At 39.0% G+C, this 18,706-nt stretch overlaps 1 protein-coding gene and 1 pseudogene across 2 annotated transcripts; one reads left to right on the forward strand and one right to left on the reverse strand.

The window, feature by feature from the left end:
- Positions 1 to 13,065: 13,065 nt before the first annotated feature.
- On the reverse strand, positions 13,066 to 13,449 carry LOC308424576 (nuclear transport factor 2-like; annotated as a pseudogene). Its single transcript has one exon. The product of its transcript is annotated as a nuclear transport factor 2-like (transcript).
- Positions 13,450 to 17,960: 4,511 nt separating this feature from the next.
- On the forward strand, positions 17,961 to 18,467 carry FERD3L (Fer3 like bHLH transcription factor; the record flags this gene model as incomplete). The annotated part of the gene is made up of 1 exon (XM_080921747.1): positions 17,961 to 18,467. One exon carries the CDS (start codon positions 17,961 to 17,963, stop codon positions 18,465 to 18,467), a length of 507 nt encoding a protein of 168 aa, XP_080777873.1.
- Positions 18,468 to 18,706: the final 239 nt, after the last annotated feature.

Raw genomic sequence — 18,706 nt, forward strand, 5'->3', positions numbered from 1 at the left:
TATTCAAAGTGATTAAACCCCTTGCCTAGTTTGTATTTGGCTCCCTAATAACCATAATAAACTGATCATATTCAAAGCTGACCTTCTGTTCATCCTCTCCTGCATTGCTCCTTCCTTAGAACCCAAAGTCTGAGACCACGGTTTGTTGTAGATTTGAGTTAACGCTTGTGTTATGTAAATTAGACTCCCAGAAAATTACAAGAAAATGTAAGACTTTGTGGTCCCTGCCCCCAGCTGGTTCTAACTGGTAAATGAAGTTGCAGGGCAAGAGACAGAGGCTGGCCTTTAGATGTCCCACCCCGCCAACCCCCTTGCTCCGCCCCATTAAGGGAACCGAGGGATGAAGAATGGAGTTCCGCCATGCCTGGAAAGCAAGACCAAGCTTGTGGGATGCAGAAGGGAAGGCATACAATCATAAGAACCTTGAATGAGTGGTTCCGGCGGCCCCTTCCAATTGGGTCTAGGATAGCAAAAATAGAATATAAATTTTAGTAAGTAATTATTCAGAAGTTTCAGAGGGGAAGTGTTAGCAACATGGACGTTTCAGAGTGGCCCAGCATGAGCTGATTAAGGCATGTTGAATTTGAGGCTATATGCATTTGTCTTTCATTCAAGACTCCAGATTGGGGCGGTTGGTGAGGAGCTCACACAGTGGCCAGGAGATTAAAGTGTATTAATCAACTACAGCTACAATCATTAACTTTGGCACTATAGCTCCCAACATGCTAAGCTTCGGTGGCAGCTCTGTAGGAGATTTCCTTACTGCCTCAGTCTTGTTGGGAGGTTATTCTCTATACATTTGCTTTACAGGGTCTGTGTATGTGTGGAAGAGGGAATCATTCTGTAGTACCCATGGATCCCACCTTATTGTAAGTTAAACTCTATGTTCTTACATGACAAAAACATGTCACAGAACAATGTTGTCTATCTGTGACCACCACAAATCAACCCCTGTCTCTTCTTTCTTCCTCCTCTTCCTTCTGAGGTATTTCTTGTATTCCATGATATCCCTTGAACATCCAAAAGAGACTGACACCTTGTCTTCCTTGATACATAGGTTCCCTCTGCCAATAGCATGGTTCCTGGTTATGCACTGAACCGTTTCTATTTGCCTTCAAGTATTTATTTGAACATTACTTTTTTCTTTAATAAACTTTTAGGAGTAGTAACATGTCCCCAACTTTCCAATATTTCCCAACAATCACTTTACCCTGAATAATGTTTTGCATAACTTGTCCTATTCTTAGTATTACATGAAATATTTTCATTTAGTTTTTTCTCTTGATCAATGGCTCATACCACACATTAAAATCTATGCAGTGGGGACCCAGCACACCATCAGCATTCAATAACTCTTTTAAATATATTTTGTGGCAGAGCGGAGCCTGGCCTACCTGCCAGGCGGAAAGGCGGCTCATAGAGGCTGAGCAACTGCAATTGGGAACAGAAAATTAGAACTTCTGTTTCCGCCCGGAAGCAACTTCCAGACACAGAGCGGAGCCTGGCCTACCTGCCACCCGGATCGGCTGCTCATAAAGGCTGAGCAACTGCGATTGGAAACAGAAAATTAGAACTTCTGTTTCCACCGGGAGGCGACTTCCGGATGCAGAGCGGAGCCTGGCCTACCTGCAAGGCGGAACAGCAGCTCATAGAGGCTGAGCAACTGGTGAGTGGGAGACCAAGACTGCAGGGGAGCAGTGCACACCAAAACTTGCCCTGCCCCGCCTTGCCCGATCCAGCAAACAGAAACAGAACTTTGGAACTTCTGCTCACACCCGACGACTCTGAGGCATAAAACAGGGCTTGACCAATCTGACACCTCAACCAGTGGAGAACCAGGGACACAGACCAGATACAAGGGAAAGGTGAGAAAATATCACTGACAACAAAATGGCAAGAGGAAAGAGAAAGAGTATATCCCAAGGGAACCAAGACAATCTAGCAACACCAGAGCCCAGCTCTCCCATAACAGCAAACATTGGAACTCCAAACACTCCAGAAAAAGAAGACACAGACCTGAAATCATGCCTCAAGACGCTGATAGAGTTACTTAAACAAGAAAGGGAGGAAAAGCAAAAAGATTCAGAAGCTTTTAAAGAAGAAAAAAGAAAAACACTCAAAGAACTCAAAGAACTAGAAAAAAACAGAACCAAAGAAATTAAGGAATGGAAGAGGGAAATTAAAACAGAGATTGACAAAATAAAGAAAACACTAAAAAAGATAACCCTGGAGTCAGAACACCAAAAAAAGAAATCAAGAGTCACAGAAGCAAGCATTTCCAATAGATTACAAGAGATCGAAGAGAGAATCTCGGGGGGAAAAGACAACATTGCAAACATAGACAAAACAGCCAGAGAAGATGCAAAAAACAAAAAGCTCCTAACCCAAAATGTCTAGGAAATCCAAGACACAATGAGAAGACCAAACCTAAGGATAATAGGAATAGAAGAGGGAGAAGAGTATCAACTACGGGGCACAGTAAATATCTTCAACAAAATCATAGAAGAAAACTTTCCTACCCTCAAGAATGAGATGACCACGAGCATAAAAGAAGCCTTCAGAACTCCAAATACGTTGGACCAGAAAAGAAATACCTCTGAACACATAATAGTAAAAACATCAAGCGCCCAAAGTAAAGAAAGAATACTAAAAGCAGTAAGGGAAAAAGGTCATGTAACATATAAAGGCAGAACAATCAGACTCACACCCGATTTCTCAACAGAGACTATGAAAGCTAGAAGAGCCTGGACAGACGTCATGCAGACCCTAAGAGAGCACAAGTGCCAGCCCAAGCTGCTATACCCAGCAAAACTATCAATCACCATCGATGGAGAGGCGAAGATATTTCAAGACAAATCAAAATTCACACAATATCTGACCAAAAACCCAGCACTACAACGAATTATAGGTGGAAAACCCAATACAAGGAGGGAAAATACAGCCTAGTAAAAACAAGAAAACTCCTAAACAAGAAAACTAAAAGAAGAAAAAAACACAGACACAACTCAACCCAAAAAAGCAAAAATGGCAGGAAACAGAAACAATTATTCCTTGATATCTATTAACATAAATGGTCTCAACTCCCCAATAAAGAGACATAGACTATCAGACTGGATACATAAACAAAATCCAGCCTTTTGCTGCATACAGGAAACTCATCTCAGAGACAGAGACAGACACTATCACAGAGTAAAAGGGTGGGAAAAAAACTTCCAAGCAAACAGCTCCAAGAAGCAAGCTGGAGTGGCTATTCTAATATCAAATAAAGTAAACTTCCAACCAAAAGTTATCAAAAAAGATAAAGAAGGACACTTTTTACTCATTACCGGGGAAATCTGTCAGGAGGAACTCTCAATCCTTAACATATATGCTCCAAATAAAAAATCACCCACATTCATAAAAGAAACTCTACTAAAGCTCAAAAAATACATTTCACCCCACACAATAATAGTGGGAGACTTTAACACCCCACTCTCACCAATGGACAGATCAGGGAAACAGAAACTGAACAAGGACACTGCAAAACTAGCAGAGACTTTGAACCAACTAGAATTAATCAATATATACAGAACATACTATCCCAAAGTAAAAGAATACACCTTCTTCTCACCACCCCATGGCACCTTCTCGAAAATTGACCACATAATTGGACACAGAACGAGCCTCCACCGATATAAGAAGATTGAAATACTCCCATGCATCCTCTCAGAACACCATGGGCTACGGCTGGTCTTTAACAACAACAAAGACAACAAAAAGCCCACATACACATGGAAACGAAACAATGCTCTGTTAAAGGATAGCAGGGTCAAAGAAGAAATAAAGAAAGAAATTAAGGATTTTCTAGAATTCAACTAAAACGAAAACACAACATACCCAAACATATGGGATGCAATGAAAGCAGTATTGAGAGGAAAACTCATAGCCCTAAGTGCTTCCAAAAAGAAACTGGAGAGAACTCACATCAGCAACCTGACAGCACAGCTAAAAGCCCTAGAACAAAAGGAAGCAGATATACCCAAAAAGAGTAGACGGCAAGAAATAATCAAAATTAGGGCAGAAATAAACCAAATAGAAACAAAAAAAACCATTGAAAAAATCAACAAACCCAAGAGTTGGTTCTTTGAGAAAATCAACAAGATTGATAAACCCCTAGCCAGACTAACTAGAGGTCAAAGAGAGAGTATCCAAATTAACAAAATCAGAAAGGAAAGTGGAGACATAACAACTGAAACTGAGGAAATTCAAGAAATCATCAGATCCAACTACAAAAACTTATACTCCACAAAATTGGAAAATCTGGAGGAAATGGATGAATTCCTACACAGATACAAGGTCCCAAAGTTAAACCAAGACCAAGTAAACCATCTAAATAACCCTATAACACCTAAAGAAATAGAAGAAGTCATCAAAAGCCTTTCAACCAAAAAAAAGCCCATGTCCAGATGGGTTCAGTGCAGAATTTTATCAGACTTTTATTGAGAATATAACACCAATACTCTCCAAACTATTCCAAAAGATAGAATCAGATGAAATATTACCCAACTCATTTTTTGAGGCTACAATAACTGTCGTAACTAAACCACACAAAGACCCTACAAGGAAAGAGAACTTCAGACCAATCTCACTTATGAACATTGATGCAAAAATACTCAACAAAATCCTTGCAAACCGAATCCAAGAACACATCAAAACTATCATTCATCATGACCAAGTAGGCTTCATTCCTGGGATGCAGGGATGGTTTAACATAAGGAAATCCATCAACGTAATCCACCATATAAACAAACTCAAAGAACAAAATCACATGGTCATCTCACTAGACGCTGAGAAAGCATTCAAAAAAATCCAACACCCCTTCATGTTAAAAGTCCTTGAAAGAACAGGAATCCAAGGCCCATACTTAAACATAATAAAAGCAATATACAGCAAACCAACAGCCAACATCAAACTTAACTGCGGGAAACTTGAAGCAATCCCACTAAAATCAGGGACTCGACAAGGCTGCCTACTCTCCCCCTACCTATTCAACATAGTACTTGAAGTCCTGGCTGGAGCAATTAGACAGCAAAAGGAGATCAAGGGGATACAAATCAGAAAGGAAGAGATAAAAACATCACTCTTTGCCGATAACATGATAGTGTAATTGAGTGACCCCAAAAATTCCACCAGAGAACTCCTACAGCTGATAAACAAGTTCAGCAAAGTGGCTGGATACAAAATTAACTCAAACAAATCAGTAGCCTTCCTGTACTGAAAGGACAAACATGTGGAGAAAGAAATTAGGGGAAATGTACCCTTCACAATCCTCACAAAAACTATGAAATACCTTGGTGTGACTCTAACTAAGCAAGTGAAGGACCTGTATGACAAGAACTTCAAACCTCTAAAGAAAGAAATTGAGGAGGATGCCAGAAAATGGAAAGATCTCCCATGCTAATGGATTGGAAAGATCAACATCTTAAAAATGGCCATCCTACCAAAAGCAATCTACGAATTCAATGCAATCACCATCAAAATTCCAACCCAGTTCTTCATGGAATTGGAAAGATCAATGTGCAATTTCATATGGAATAACAAAAGACCTAGAATAGCGAAATCCATCCTCAACAACAAAAAAACATCTGCGGGAATCACTATCCCTGACCTCAAGCTATATTACAAGGCAATTGTGCTGAAAACTGCATGGTACTGGTACAGAAATAGGCATGTGGATCAATGGAATAGAATAGAAGATCCAGAAATGAGACCTCATGTATATGGTCACCTGATTTTTGACAAAGGAGCCATAAACATTCAATGGAAAAAAGACAGCCTATTCAACAAATGGTGCTGGTCCAACTGGCACTCAGCATGCAAAAGAATGAAAATAAACCCGTTCTTATCTCCTTGTACAAAGCTCAAGTGTAAGTGGATCAAAGATCTCCACATTAAACCAGATACACTGAAACTATTAGATGAGAAAGTAGGGAAAACCTTAGAACACATAGGTACAGGAGAAAATTTCCTGAACAAAACACCAATGGCTCAAGATCTAAGGTCAAAGATTAACAAATGGGACATAATGAGATTGCAAAGTTTCTGTAAGGCTAAGGACATTGTCAAGAAAACAAAACGGCAACCAACAGAATGGGAAAAGATTTTTACCAACTCCACATCAGATAGAGGCCTAATATCCAAGGTGTACAAGGAACTCAAAAAGCTAGACACCAGAGAATCAAATAACCCTATTAAAAAATGGGGTACAGAGCTTAACAAAACGTTTTCAGTTGAGGAACACCGAATGGCCGAGAAACACCTGAGGAAGTGCTCCACATCCTTAGCCATCAGGGAAATGCAAATCAAAACATCCCTGAGATACCACCTCACACCAGTCAGATTGGCCAAGATCCAAAACTCAGATGACAGCAGATGCTGGCGAGGCTGCGGAGAAAGAGGAACACTTCTCCACTGTTGGTGGGGTTGCAAGCTAATACAACCACTCTGGAAATCTGTCTGGCGATACCTCAGAAAATTGGATATAGTACTACCTGAAGACCCAGCTATTCCACTTCTGGGCATATACTCCAGAGACACTTTAATACACAACAAAGATATATGCACCACAATGTTCATAGCAGCTCTATTTATAATAGCCAGAAGCTGGAAGGAACCCAGATGTCCTTCAGAAGACGAATGGATACAAAAATTGTGGTACATATACACAATGGAATACTACTCAGCCACCAGAAACAATGACTTAACCAAATTCTTAAGAAAATGGCTGCATCTAGAGAATATCATCCTGAGTGAGATAACCCAGTCACAAAAGAACAGACATAATATGCAGTCACTGATAGTGGGATGCTAACCCCAGAGGCTTGCACTCCCCCTGAAACAACTCACAGACTGTATGAAGTCCAAGAAATAAAGAAAACAAATATATATATATATATATTTACAAAACAAGAAGACTTTGACTATTTCCATGTTGCGTTTTATTTTGCATGTACTTTATGCTTATTGTAACTATTAGGTTTTCAATGCATACTGTCAAGCCCTTGAAAAAAATCAAGTACTGACTGAAAAAATATATTCACATGGTTTCATGTAAAAATTATTTCAATGTCTGAAAAAACAGTACTGACAAAAATGTATAATTTTAAGCAAAAAAATTTTAAAATCTGTACATTTATCTTTGTTTTGTAAAGTAAAGTCGTTAAAAAAAAAGAAAGTGTGCACTTTTTAAATGCACAAAATCTCCTTTTCTTTTTGGCAGAATAGCTGGATTGCCTTGTTCTGACTGTTTGTAGGATGCAACTCATTGGAAGCATTTATTTCTGAAGTCTGCTGTACCGTGTAAATAAAAAAAAGCACACAGATCTGTGGCAAATCTTAACCACCATTTCACAATGCTGGTGAAGTCCTCATTCCAACTCAGACACAAGCCTGGTTTTGTTGATGAAGTCTACAACTTCTTTCTCATGCCCAGCACTTCCTGCCTCTTCGTCCCCACCACTAACTGAAGAATGGTGCTGGCATTCTTTTTTAAAGCAGCACACATGTAAAGTCAAATATCTGCACTTCATTGGCCTTGGGTGATTGGTAATTGATGAGGGAGAGTCCAATCAGTGTGGGAAGTGCCACCACTGGCGAGTGCTACAAGAAAGTGGGCTGAGCCAGCCAATAAAGTGTTCCTCCATGGTCTCTACTTTGGTTCCTGCTTCCAGGTTCCTGCCCGGACTTCTCGCTCTATTGCGTTCTTGCCCTGCCTTTCCTCAGTGATGGACTATGATGTGGAATCATAAGCTGAAATAAACTCTTTCCTCTCCAAAAAAAAAATGTATTTTGTATTATTACTTGTACTGCATGATACATTTAGACTACAACAGAATAATATGTCACTTATTCTGTTATATATTCATGAAAGAATTTTGCTAATATAAAACTGACCACAATATTTTTAGACTCTCCTCTATACTGAGCAGATATACATTTAAATATATTAGGTCAAAGCAAATGAAACTTCAAATTTTGGCTAAAGGAGAATTGACTTGAGCAGTTTTATATGTTTTAACTTAATTTTAATATTTTTTCTGTATCATGCATAGTATAATAGTAAAATCCTTTACATAATTACATACAGCTTTAATTTGCAAATATAGCAAAATATTTAACTTTAAGGATAAACATAGAGCTATAAATTTTATTACAGAGGAAATTCACTATTAAAAACAAAGTATAGAAATACAATATAGGAAATGAAAAACGGGTATTATTTGAGGGTATTAGTTTATAGCAACCTGGGGGATATTTTTTTTCCTTCACACCTCCCTTATTTCCACGTTTTCAAAAAGTAAAGAATTTGGATAGGGTTCAATCAATAACTAAGTACTAATGTAGTTGAAAGTTTGGAAAATAGATTTATCCCAAAGGTTAACGGAAATAGCTTTATTGCATGTGAAGAAAAGCCTGAGGCAGATGTTAGAGCTTATTTGCAGCCATTTACAAATGATGCATTACAAAGATGTTAGAAGCCCATCTGTTTAATCTTTCATTCAGTTTCTCCTGCTGTTTTTGTTTATTTGCTTGCTGCAAGTTAGAAACAGAGCAGCTTTCAAAGGTATAACATGTGCTAGAGGTAGACAGTCCCTTGCACTTCATCTGCATTTCGGAGGCTCTTCTCTGCTTCATTGAGTAACCCTGTCCTGGTCTCCTGCTATTCTACTTTCACCTAGGGCAATTGTCAGCAAACTACCATTTAGGCAGCAGACTTTCTGAAACATAAGGCACCTTGATTTATATATTGCTGAGGTTTCTGTACGCTGCAGTGGCAGAGTTAAGTCATTCTAACAGAGACTGACGAGCCAGCCAAACAAGTATGTACTATCTGTCTTTTGCAGAAAATGTTTTCACACTCTCATATAATGAAGTTCCATCTAGAAGCTAATTCTAGCTCAGCAAGACACCCACACCCTGTCTGGAGTCAGAGGAAAACTGCAAAAGGTCAAGCAGGGGAAGCCTGTGGAACCACTTACACACTTCAGATCCTCCTCACCTTTTACTGACATGAAGGTAAGGAAAACAGAAATGAGCTGACCTCAGACATAAAGTTGAGCTCATTTCTAAAAGGCAGAGGTTTCAGTGGACACTGAGGGAAATGAAGTTGTTGCCATGATTAAGGACAGCGAAAGTGGGATGCCGTTGGTAGAAAGGTTAAGCCTCTGTAACAGCCACTGACATCATGGAATTTAGACAAGCCAACCAGTGAAAATTTTGATATAAGGAAGGACTTAACAAAATAACTTAGCTTATATTTTTCTGACTTTTAGTTATCTGAAAGATGGCCAGAACGTTAGTCTAAAGAGCCCATTTTGAAACTCTGCATTTGTAGTGACAGACAGATGGGTGTGCAACACTCCTGTGCAATTATCTCTTCTTATGTTTTGTAAAATCAACAATCCCAAAGGCAGGGATAATGGTTGTAGAGCATTGTAGTGCTGTTGTATATTACAACAGGATAATGGTTGTAGAGATTGTACTGCTGTTTGTTGTATATTACAACAGGGAGCAAAGGATGGGGCAACTTTGACCATGAAATGGCCAACAATGTAAAACAAACAGAGCAGGAGAAGGGTCTTCTCTTAATCCACTTCAGGGCCATATACCTAATGACCTAATACTTTCCATCAGTGTGGACACCTTAAAATGTCTGTCACTTTCCAAAAGCATCAACGTGGAGAAGAACGGTAAGCACACGAGCCTTTGGGAGCTGTGCAGGTCTAGCCCACAGCCTGAGCCATGCTTGAAGATCTGCATCTGTCAACTGCACCTTAGTTTCTGTGCTAAGTGGTGGCAAAAAGGGACTGTGTGGCCTAGAAAACATAAATTGTTCCCCACTCATGAAAAATCTTGCCAATGCTTAAACACCAGCATTGTAAGTGATCTTTACTACAGTGTGAACTTGTGTTGTAATTGCAATACCACAGCCCTTATATAAGTAGAAACATGAGTCTCTTACCCCAAAGTATAGATAAACTGTAGAATGAATTTGCCATTACACTTCTGTTTAGAGCTTCAAAACAAATAAGAGAACATCCAATTAGTTAAAAAAAATACTCCATAAATAAGGCTTGTAAGAATTGTCTCTTCAATAATGGTAGTGTTCTATCTGGACACCTATAAGAAAAGAAGCTTAAGCTATAATTAGCCCACCAGGCTACATGACTACCTGAAGGGTGGCAGACGTCTGGAGGCCTATGTGAGCTCAGACATGCAGGCCCAGGGCAAGGAGGAAACCAGTCTGACTCCTGCTGGTCTCAGGACAAGATATTCGAGGTTTGGACACATCTAGACTTCATTCTTTCTCCAGACTGGCTCCCAGAGTTCCAGGGCTTTCCAGCCATACAGATATTGAGTAAAAAGTAGAAAGATCTAGACCACTCCCTCTATTACCCATATGTGGCTGTTAGTATATGCTCGGCCCAGGGAGTGGCAGAATTAGAAGGCGTGGCTTTGTTGAAGTAGATGTGTTACTGTGGGCATGGTCTTAAGAAACTCACCCTAGCTGCCTGGTAGTCAGAATTCTGCTAACAGCCTTCAGATGAAGATGCAGAACCCTCAGCTCCTCCTGCACCATGCCTGCCTGGATGCTGCCATGCTCTTGCCTTGATGATAATGGACTGAACATCTGAACCTGTAAGCCAGCCCTAATTAAATGTTGTTCTTATAAGAGTTTCCTTGATCATGGTGTCTGTCCACAGCAGTAAAACCCTAAGACACCATGCAATACCAAAATCATCACTGTAAGCTTTTATAAAAAAATGAATAACTTCATGATACTGGAATAAGTCAAGATTTTTTAAACACAGGTTAAAGAAAATGAAAGAATTAAAATGGTAATTTGACCTATGCCAAAAATAACTTCTTTCATGAGAGATTACTAAGGTACTCATTTGAAGATTTCAGAGCTCACAACAAAGCTATAATAAATAAAAGTGTAGCAATAATATAAAGATGAAAATGCCACTCAATGTAATAAACAGAGTCAAAAATAAACCCTCACATAAATGGTCATACGACTTTTTTCAAATATTTACTAGAGGGAACAAAATATTTTCAGCAAATGGTGCTGGAAAATGTGAGCTCCTACTTTCAAAAGAATGAGGTTGAATCTTTACCTAAAACTATATATATATATATATATATACATATACATATATAAGTTAGCTTTAAAATGGACTAAAGCCCTGAATTTATGACCTACAACTACAGAGCTCTTAGAAGACAGCCTGGGACAGAACTCTAGAAATGCAAATTTAACAATGATTTCTTGTATTTGACACAGAAAAGAAGACAAAAGGCTAAACAAAATACCTTTTACAAAAAATCAAAGTTATTTTTTTTACATCAAACATTTTTTAGTAGAGTAATAAAGCAACCTACAGTAGAACAAAATTTTTAAATCTAGAGGACATAAAGAACTCCTTCCTTTACATTTTCAAAATATAATAATTATTTTTAAGGTGTTTTTAGGTAAAAACCATGTTTCAAGTTCACAATATATATAGGCTAAACCATCAAAAAAATATTTTTCCAATAATGCTCTTAGAAGAAAAACAACAGCAATACAAAAACAAAACAAAACAAAAATACAGAAAGTGAAGGAAATCAATTTGTAGATAGAAGACTTATTTACCCAAAAAATACACAGATAATCAACAAACACATGAAAACGAATATAATGTTTCTAATCCCTAACAACTTGCAAAACCAACTATGCAAAGGCACCAGTTGTCAGCAAGGTGATGCATGTGCTCAGGCTGGGGTGGGGGGACCCGAAATTCCAGACCAGCCTGGGCTAAATAGTGTTACAAGATGGTGTGACACTATCATAGAATTCTCAAATGCCAAACAAAAAACAGCTACAAAACCTACAACCTCTTAACCTGCCAACCCCACAACAATCTACTAACAACGAAAACCAACTGGTGAGAATATAAAGTGATTGGAGCATTTGGGTAGCATTCTTGAACTTTAAAAGATTAAAGTTGTGTGAGAAAGAAAACTATTATTCCAACAACAATAACAAAAAAAGGAAATAGAAGACCATATTATAAGTAGTTCCCCTCTGGATGTATACTCGGAAGGATTCAAGCCGGGTCTCAAAGAGATGTTTGGTTTGCCGTGTTCAAACAGCTTCATTCACAACAGATGAAAGTTGCAAGATACTTAGACATCCATCAATGATAAACAAAATGTGATCTAAATAAATTGTAGACCATTGTTCTTCCTTAGAAAGAAAGTGTTGGTGTATAGTACAGTGTAAATGACCCTTAAGGACACTGTGGTAAGTGACGGAGAAGGTGAAGTTCAGCGTGATCCCACCTATTGGAGTATTCAAATTCCTGTTTGTTGAAAAGTAGGTCAGTTAAATTCAGAAACAAGAGTTGGAGCAAGGAACACAACTCCATTTGGAGACTTGGGCAGAAAAATAACATGGAAGATTTCTGTTTAGAGTGTCTTTGTGGGAGGCTGATTTAGTCATGTTTTACATAGGAGGTAAATATTCACAGCCTTGTGGGTCTTAGCCACAGGTGCAGGAGATTGAGTGCTGCTCATCCAATCCTGACAATCCAATCACCAGATACTTCTCATCTGAAACTCTTTTTTTTTTTCAAATTTTATGTGGTTTTATTGTATCATGAGGCATTGGAACATCTGAGCATATCAATATCTGTGCAGTTGGTGAGGCAGCTGCTTTCTCCTTCACTTCTTTGGGTTACTAGAGCAACTTGTCAGTAAGTTAAAATAAATAAATAAGTAAAACAAAACCAAAAACAACCAACTGTCTTTTGCCTTACTTAAGTCTTTCCAAGGCATGTGCTGGTACAACACAAATGATTTGTGTCAGATCTAACTAGTCTAGTATCTAAACAGCATGCTCAACTCCTCGGTGACAGAAGTGAATTGCACTCACTCCTACCTCTGCCCTGCTCCTTTGAGTATATTTGGAGCATCTGTAGGAGCTGGATAGGGTTGGGAAGAGGGAGGAGGAAACAGCATAAGGATCTGGCCAGGAGGAGGTCAGCCGAAGTCGTGCAGGGCAAGCCTGAACTTGTCATTGGTGCAAACCCAAGCATTGCTCCTGTTCTTTAATAGAAACATCTGGTGGAAACCCATGATTGGATCTTCATCAGCCTTGAGCTGCCCTACAACCATGCTGAGGATGCAGCTATCTGGTGTAGGCTGATGTTCTGTGCTGTGATACTATGCTGAATTTTCTGGAACGGAAGGCTAGATAACTTCTCCACAGTGGCAGCTTTTCCCCTGGAATTGCTGTCCTTCACATGTAAGGCATGATGCATCAATGTAAACTGTGCCTAGTTGGGTTCTGTCCTTATCAAATAACTGATAGTAAGGCTGAATAAAGCTGGATCCAATCTGCTCCCAAATTGGCTTCTCTCCCATCCTGGAGAGTCACCCAACTCACTGAGACCCATGGAGCTGGTGGCTGCAGCAACCCAGCATGGTCTCTGTCTGAAATTCTTAAAGACAAAGACCCATGTTTCCTCAAGCAATTCTCTTCATTAAACATTTTGTCAAGGTGTTCACTACAAACACCCTAAAGTAGTAGCTGCCACAGGTCCCCTAGCTGATCACCAAGCTCACAGGGAGGAAAGAAAGTATAGATCTAAATGCCCTGGAACACAGGATTCCAGTGAAGATAAAAGGAAGATGATCTTCTCTCTGCTAAGCCTCTTATCTGGAGCTAGATTAATCTGAGAAGTCGGACATTCATAGGTATACTCCAAGTAAGGAGTGGTTAGATTTAGATGCAAAGTTGCAGGAGAAGGCTTTCAGGATGTTTATAATGTTTTCTGTGCTTTCAGTACTTCCAAGCAATGCAGTTTATATATTTATCCTTATGCTATTTGGAACTTCAGCAAAGGAGTTCCATTTTGTGGTTCAAACACTGCTTTCATGAGTGTGTGCACTTCCTAAAACTTAATCGACATACATGTTTGTAATTCATTAATTTAAGCCATATATTATAAACTCCAAAGCAAGTCTATATAACATATAAGTAGAAAATGTAAACATATATACATTTTTATCTATAAATCAGCCATGGCCACTGCAAAACAAATTTAGAAATTGAATAGAAAGAGGTCACAAAACCCGTTTTCATGAAAGCTCTCTGGAAGCATGACAAATGTTTATCTTTGTTATACACCTGGTCATTTGACTAGTTACCAAGTGCACAATGCTTGAGAATATGTAACAAGGAATACAAAAATGGGGTAGGAGAATTATTAATAGTTTAATATCCTTAATAGTGTTTAAAGTACTTTTTAAATCTATCTTTACTTATCAATTTTAAAAGTTTCTCTAAACCCCTTTGGAACTACTGTTCAAGTTCCTTGGTTGCTTGAATTTTGTTTTGATTCTGAATTTACAAAAATATTATAAATAAAATGTTTACTGGAGATTCTCAATAGAAATATAGTATACAAGCAAGCACAAGTGACTCATTTTTATGTTGACTCCTACAGAATTCTCAGCCGAGTTTCTGGCAATCCTGATGTAAACTTCCGAATCTCATGTACTACACCCCTGAAATGCAGAGAAACTCAGCCTTATAAATTTAGACTTCTTTCAACAACACTGGGTTATTTTTTATTTAATGATTATTAACTTTGAAGTGTAGAAATAAAAGAGAATTATTCTTTCCTACAAATCGAAGCGATTTTAATAACTAAGCTTGTTATTATTTTACTGTCTACTATATAGGTTTACTGCTGGTCAGATAGGAACAAAGCTTTTAACACATACCAAAGTAAGCAGAAAACACCATTTTATTTGTACATTGTATAATGGTAGATAAAAATAATCAGTGATTGTAATAGATTTCTAATCTTTGGGGCACTATAATTAGTGTCTGTATAATTAGAGTCTCACAAGATAAGTTGCTGTGGTACAAACCAAGGGTTTCACTTGAGATTATTTTGATAAAATTTAAAAAAAAATTTTTAACTGTTGTTTTAAATGTGCATATATTAAGACCTTATTTTCTACATTTCTATTATTTTTATACAAGAGTTTCCACCCAGCACTCAATGTTATATGATTTTTGAAATGTCCATTCTCCTAATTAAAGTATTTTAGTGCAGAAATTGTTTCCTTGGAGGTCCCTCATTGCTTTGGATCTCTGTTTCATCCTATTTAATTTGAATTTTCTGTTATGTTTTCTTTCACTGTGTAATCTGGTTTTTCTATAGAATGGATTCTTTATTGGCTCATCTATGTTTAGCATAAGAAAATTCATAGACAATAAAAGATAAACCACAAAAATTACACAAATATTTAATGACCTTTAAAATAAACAGGGATCATAGGAATTGAATTGTCAATACAAAACTCCTTTCTCTCATTTACTGGTTTTTAGCCATTGTTGATATTACTATGTCTCTTCCTATTCCTCCTCCTCCCCCTCTTCCTCTTTGGTTTCATAACTGTCCTTCATCCAACACACTGCATAGCTGAGGATGACCTTGAACTTCTAATCCTCCTGCCTCCACCTTTCATATGGTAGGATTATAGCTTTGAACCATCGAATTCAATTTATGTGGTGCTGGGGACCAATCCTGAGGCTTACTACATACTAGAGAAGCTTTCTACCAACTGACCTACACACTTTGTCTTAACTTTTTCTTTTATACAGTAAAAATAAACCAAACAGGCAATTGTAACAAAATCCTTGGCTCACTATTATATCTCTGAAAACTGTACAATTCTTATCACAGAACTTAAGAATAAACTCAAACAAAAGTAGAGGGAAATCTATTAAAAGGAATCCAAGATGAAATGAAAAAAAAGAATCCAATATTATGTTGCATTGTGAAATAACAAGGTTTTTTTTAATTATTATATGAGGGCACAAAACTTGGGAATACTGACGGGGGAACGTGTAATGGTTATATGTATATACTGTCTAACATTTAAACAACATTAAAATTGTTATTTCTTCAGGTATTTGTTTACTCCTACTTGGGAAAACTGCAAAAGCATTTTCTTTTAATATTATGGATTTTTTGGCATAAAACTATCTGAATATATTTTGTCGGTACTTGATTCTTTTAGAGGTTTGATAGTATGCATTGAACTCTTACTAGTTACCATAAGCATAAAGTACATGTAGAACAGAATGTAACATGTTTTCTTGGTGTGTATAGATTAAACATAATGATTCTTGAATACCAAAACTTGCCACAAGGCTATATTCTTAGCTCTTGAATTATTGATGATTTAAGGTCCAGGTGTACCACACTCTGAGAGGAATATTACAGATTTCTATGATCACCCTGCTATGCACACTAGAGATCCTTGCTTTGATTGATTGCACACTGGGAAGTAAAGGAGAGGGAGGAGAGAACTATGCTAGTAGAAATAGGTAGTTCTGGGAGCTGTCCAATGTACCGACTAAGCTTCCTCTTTAAAGGGAACTGAAGTCTTTTCCTGGTTCTCCTGGAAATGAGAAAATCCCGTTTACACATTTTCTGCCATTTGTTCTGACCTACCTTCAAACTGATTTTTCAACGTGTTGTTTGCCTCTGAGATGTCTTTTTTTATGGATCTCTACAGTGAGTGATAAGCTCGCTGTCAGTAAACCAAAAACAAAACAAAACAAACAAACACACAAAACAAAAAAAAAAAAAACTGAAAAATAAAATGTTTTGTGTGAAAATTCAGAATATACAAAAGTCAGAAAAACTTCCTAGTTTATCAAGTTTGGAATATCTTCTACTTCTGTGGATACGCACAAAATTTCCCTGAAGTATAATTCAGTAAGGTATAGATTTCCTTCTTAAACCTTACTGCAGTGAACAAAGAAATGAGGGTAGCAGCCAGATCAAAGTGTCAGGATTTTTCTTTGTTCAAGAACAAATGCTTGATTGGCAATTTAAAAGTCCTAAGGCTAACTCCCTAACAGAGGGTGAGCTGTTCTCTCTCTTATTAAAGCTAAGTCGAATTTTTCAAAGGAGGCTTACAGGGTCGGGGGAGGAACCGGGGAACGAGGATGACAGGGATAGGGTTAACACAGTAAAGGATTTATGCAGTAAATGTCTCGAGTCTCCATTTTATATTTCATTATCACTGTAACCCTTTGCTTCAAATATAATCTTCCACAGTAGAGGATAAGACCAGTAAGTCAAGTATCTCAATTGTCAATTTGATTTTGTCCAAGCCGACTTCAGAAGTCAGGGTCTGTAACCAGGCAGTGACTTGTTTGCAATGTCCTAGAAGGTGAAAAGACACTGGTTCCAACAGAGACACTGGGGAATGCGATCTGGCCCCCTAGCCGTGCTTACTTAAGCTAATGGAAGGTCTTGCCTTTCAGCAGCCGCAGTGCTGGGATACCAGACAAACAGCTCCCCTCGACCCCTAGCAGGAAGGGCCCCTCTTCTGGACATCATTAAAAGCGCACGCCCCAGTTTCACATCCATTGGCAAATGGCGGCAAGATTCAGAACTCCTACCCTGAAGCCAGGGAGAAGCCATCGTGGTGGAAAGATTTTGGCTTTGAAGATACAAATCGAAATTAAAGACCTACATGGAATAAGGAACCAGGAGAGCATTGGATGGATACTGGAGTGAGACCAAGGCCAAAAAGAGCACAGCAGGTAAGATCTGGGGCCTGCTGCCAAGAAGGAACTGCCCTGTGTGGTGCCACAAGGGGGAAAATATTTTAGAACCTGAAAGCCTGTGTCCTTGAGTCTTCCGTGAGTGCTTAAACTTGTCACCTTCTATCAGCTTGCAGAAGAGGATGTTGCCCTAGCCTCCCTCCTGCAAATAATCCTTTTTAGTTTGGTTATAAATACTGTTTCCTCGTGCTTGGTGCAGATGCACAGCAAAATTCAAGGAGCCCCATCTGCAGCTATGCCCTTCCTGCAAAAAAATCGATGAGACAGACACTGAACAATGGCCGCCTATCCAGAGAGCTGCTTGGATGCTACTGTGTTGAACTTTGTAGCAGATCTCTCTCTGGCATCTCCCAGGCACCCTCTTCTCTGTGAGTTCCCACCTAGGGTCCCTTTTGGGGATCAAACGCTGGGGTTCAGAGAGGGAAGACCCAGGACTCTGTTGCAGTTTGACGAAAGATACCAGGACGTAGAGGGGGGCGAAGTAGACTATGAGGACCCGGAAGAAGAGGAAGAGGAGGGAGAGGAGCGTAGCAGAGTAGCCTCCTTGCTGGGCCGCCCCAAAAGGAAAAGAGTTATCACTTATGCCCAGCGCCAGGCCGCCAACATTCGTGAGAGGAAGAGGATGTTTAACCTAAACGAGGCTTTCGACCAGCTGCGCAGGAAGGTGCCCACCTTCGCTTATGAGAAGAGGCTGTCCAGGATCGAAACTCTCCGCTTGGCCATCGTCTACATTTCCTTCATGACTGAGCTTCTGCAGAGCAAGGAGGAAAAGGAGGCCAGCTGAGCAGGGAGGTGTGGGCCGAAGACACTGCCCCTCCCTGTCCTTCGTGGCGGGTGCGTCTGAAAAACAAAGGGACGGCTGGCCTTCTGAGCCTGGGTTTGAGATGGTAAAATCCCCACTCATGGCATCTCTGCGGTGAATAAATTGGGGATTGCGCACTATAAGAGCTATGCTGGGCACGTTGGGAGCTCCCGCGGTAGAGGCTTCACGGGGTTAGAGCTTTTGCATGGAGCAGGTGGGAA

This window comes from Micromys minutus (assembly GCF_963924665.1).
Source record: "Micromys minutus genome assembly, chromosome: 1".
Lineage (NCBI taxonomy): Eukaryota > Metazoa > Chordata > Mammalia > Rodentia > Muridae > Micromys > Micromys minutus.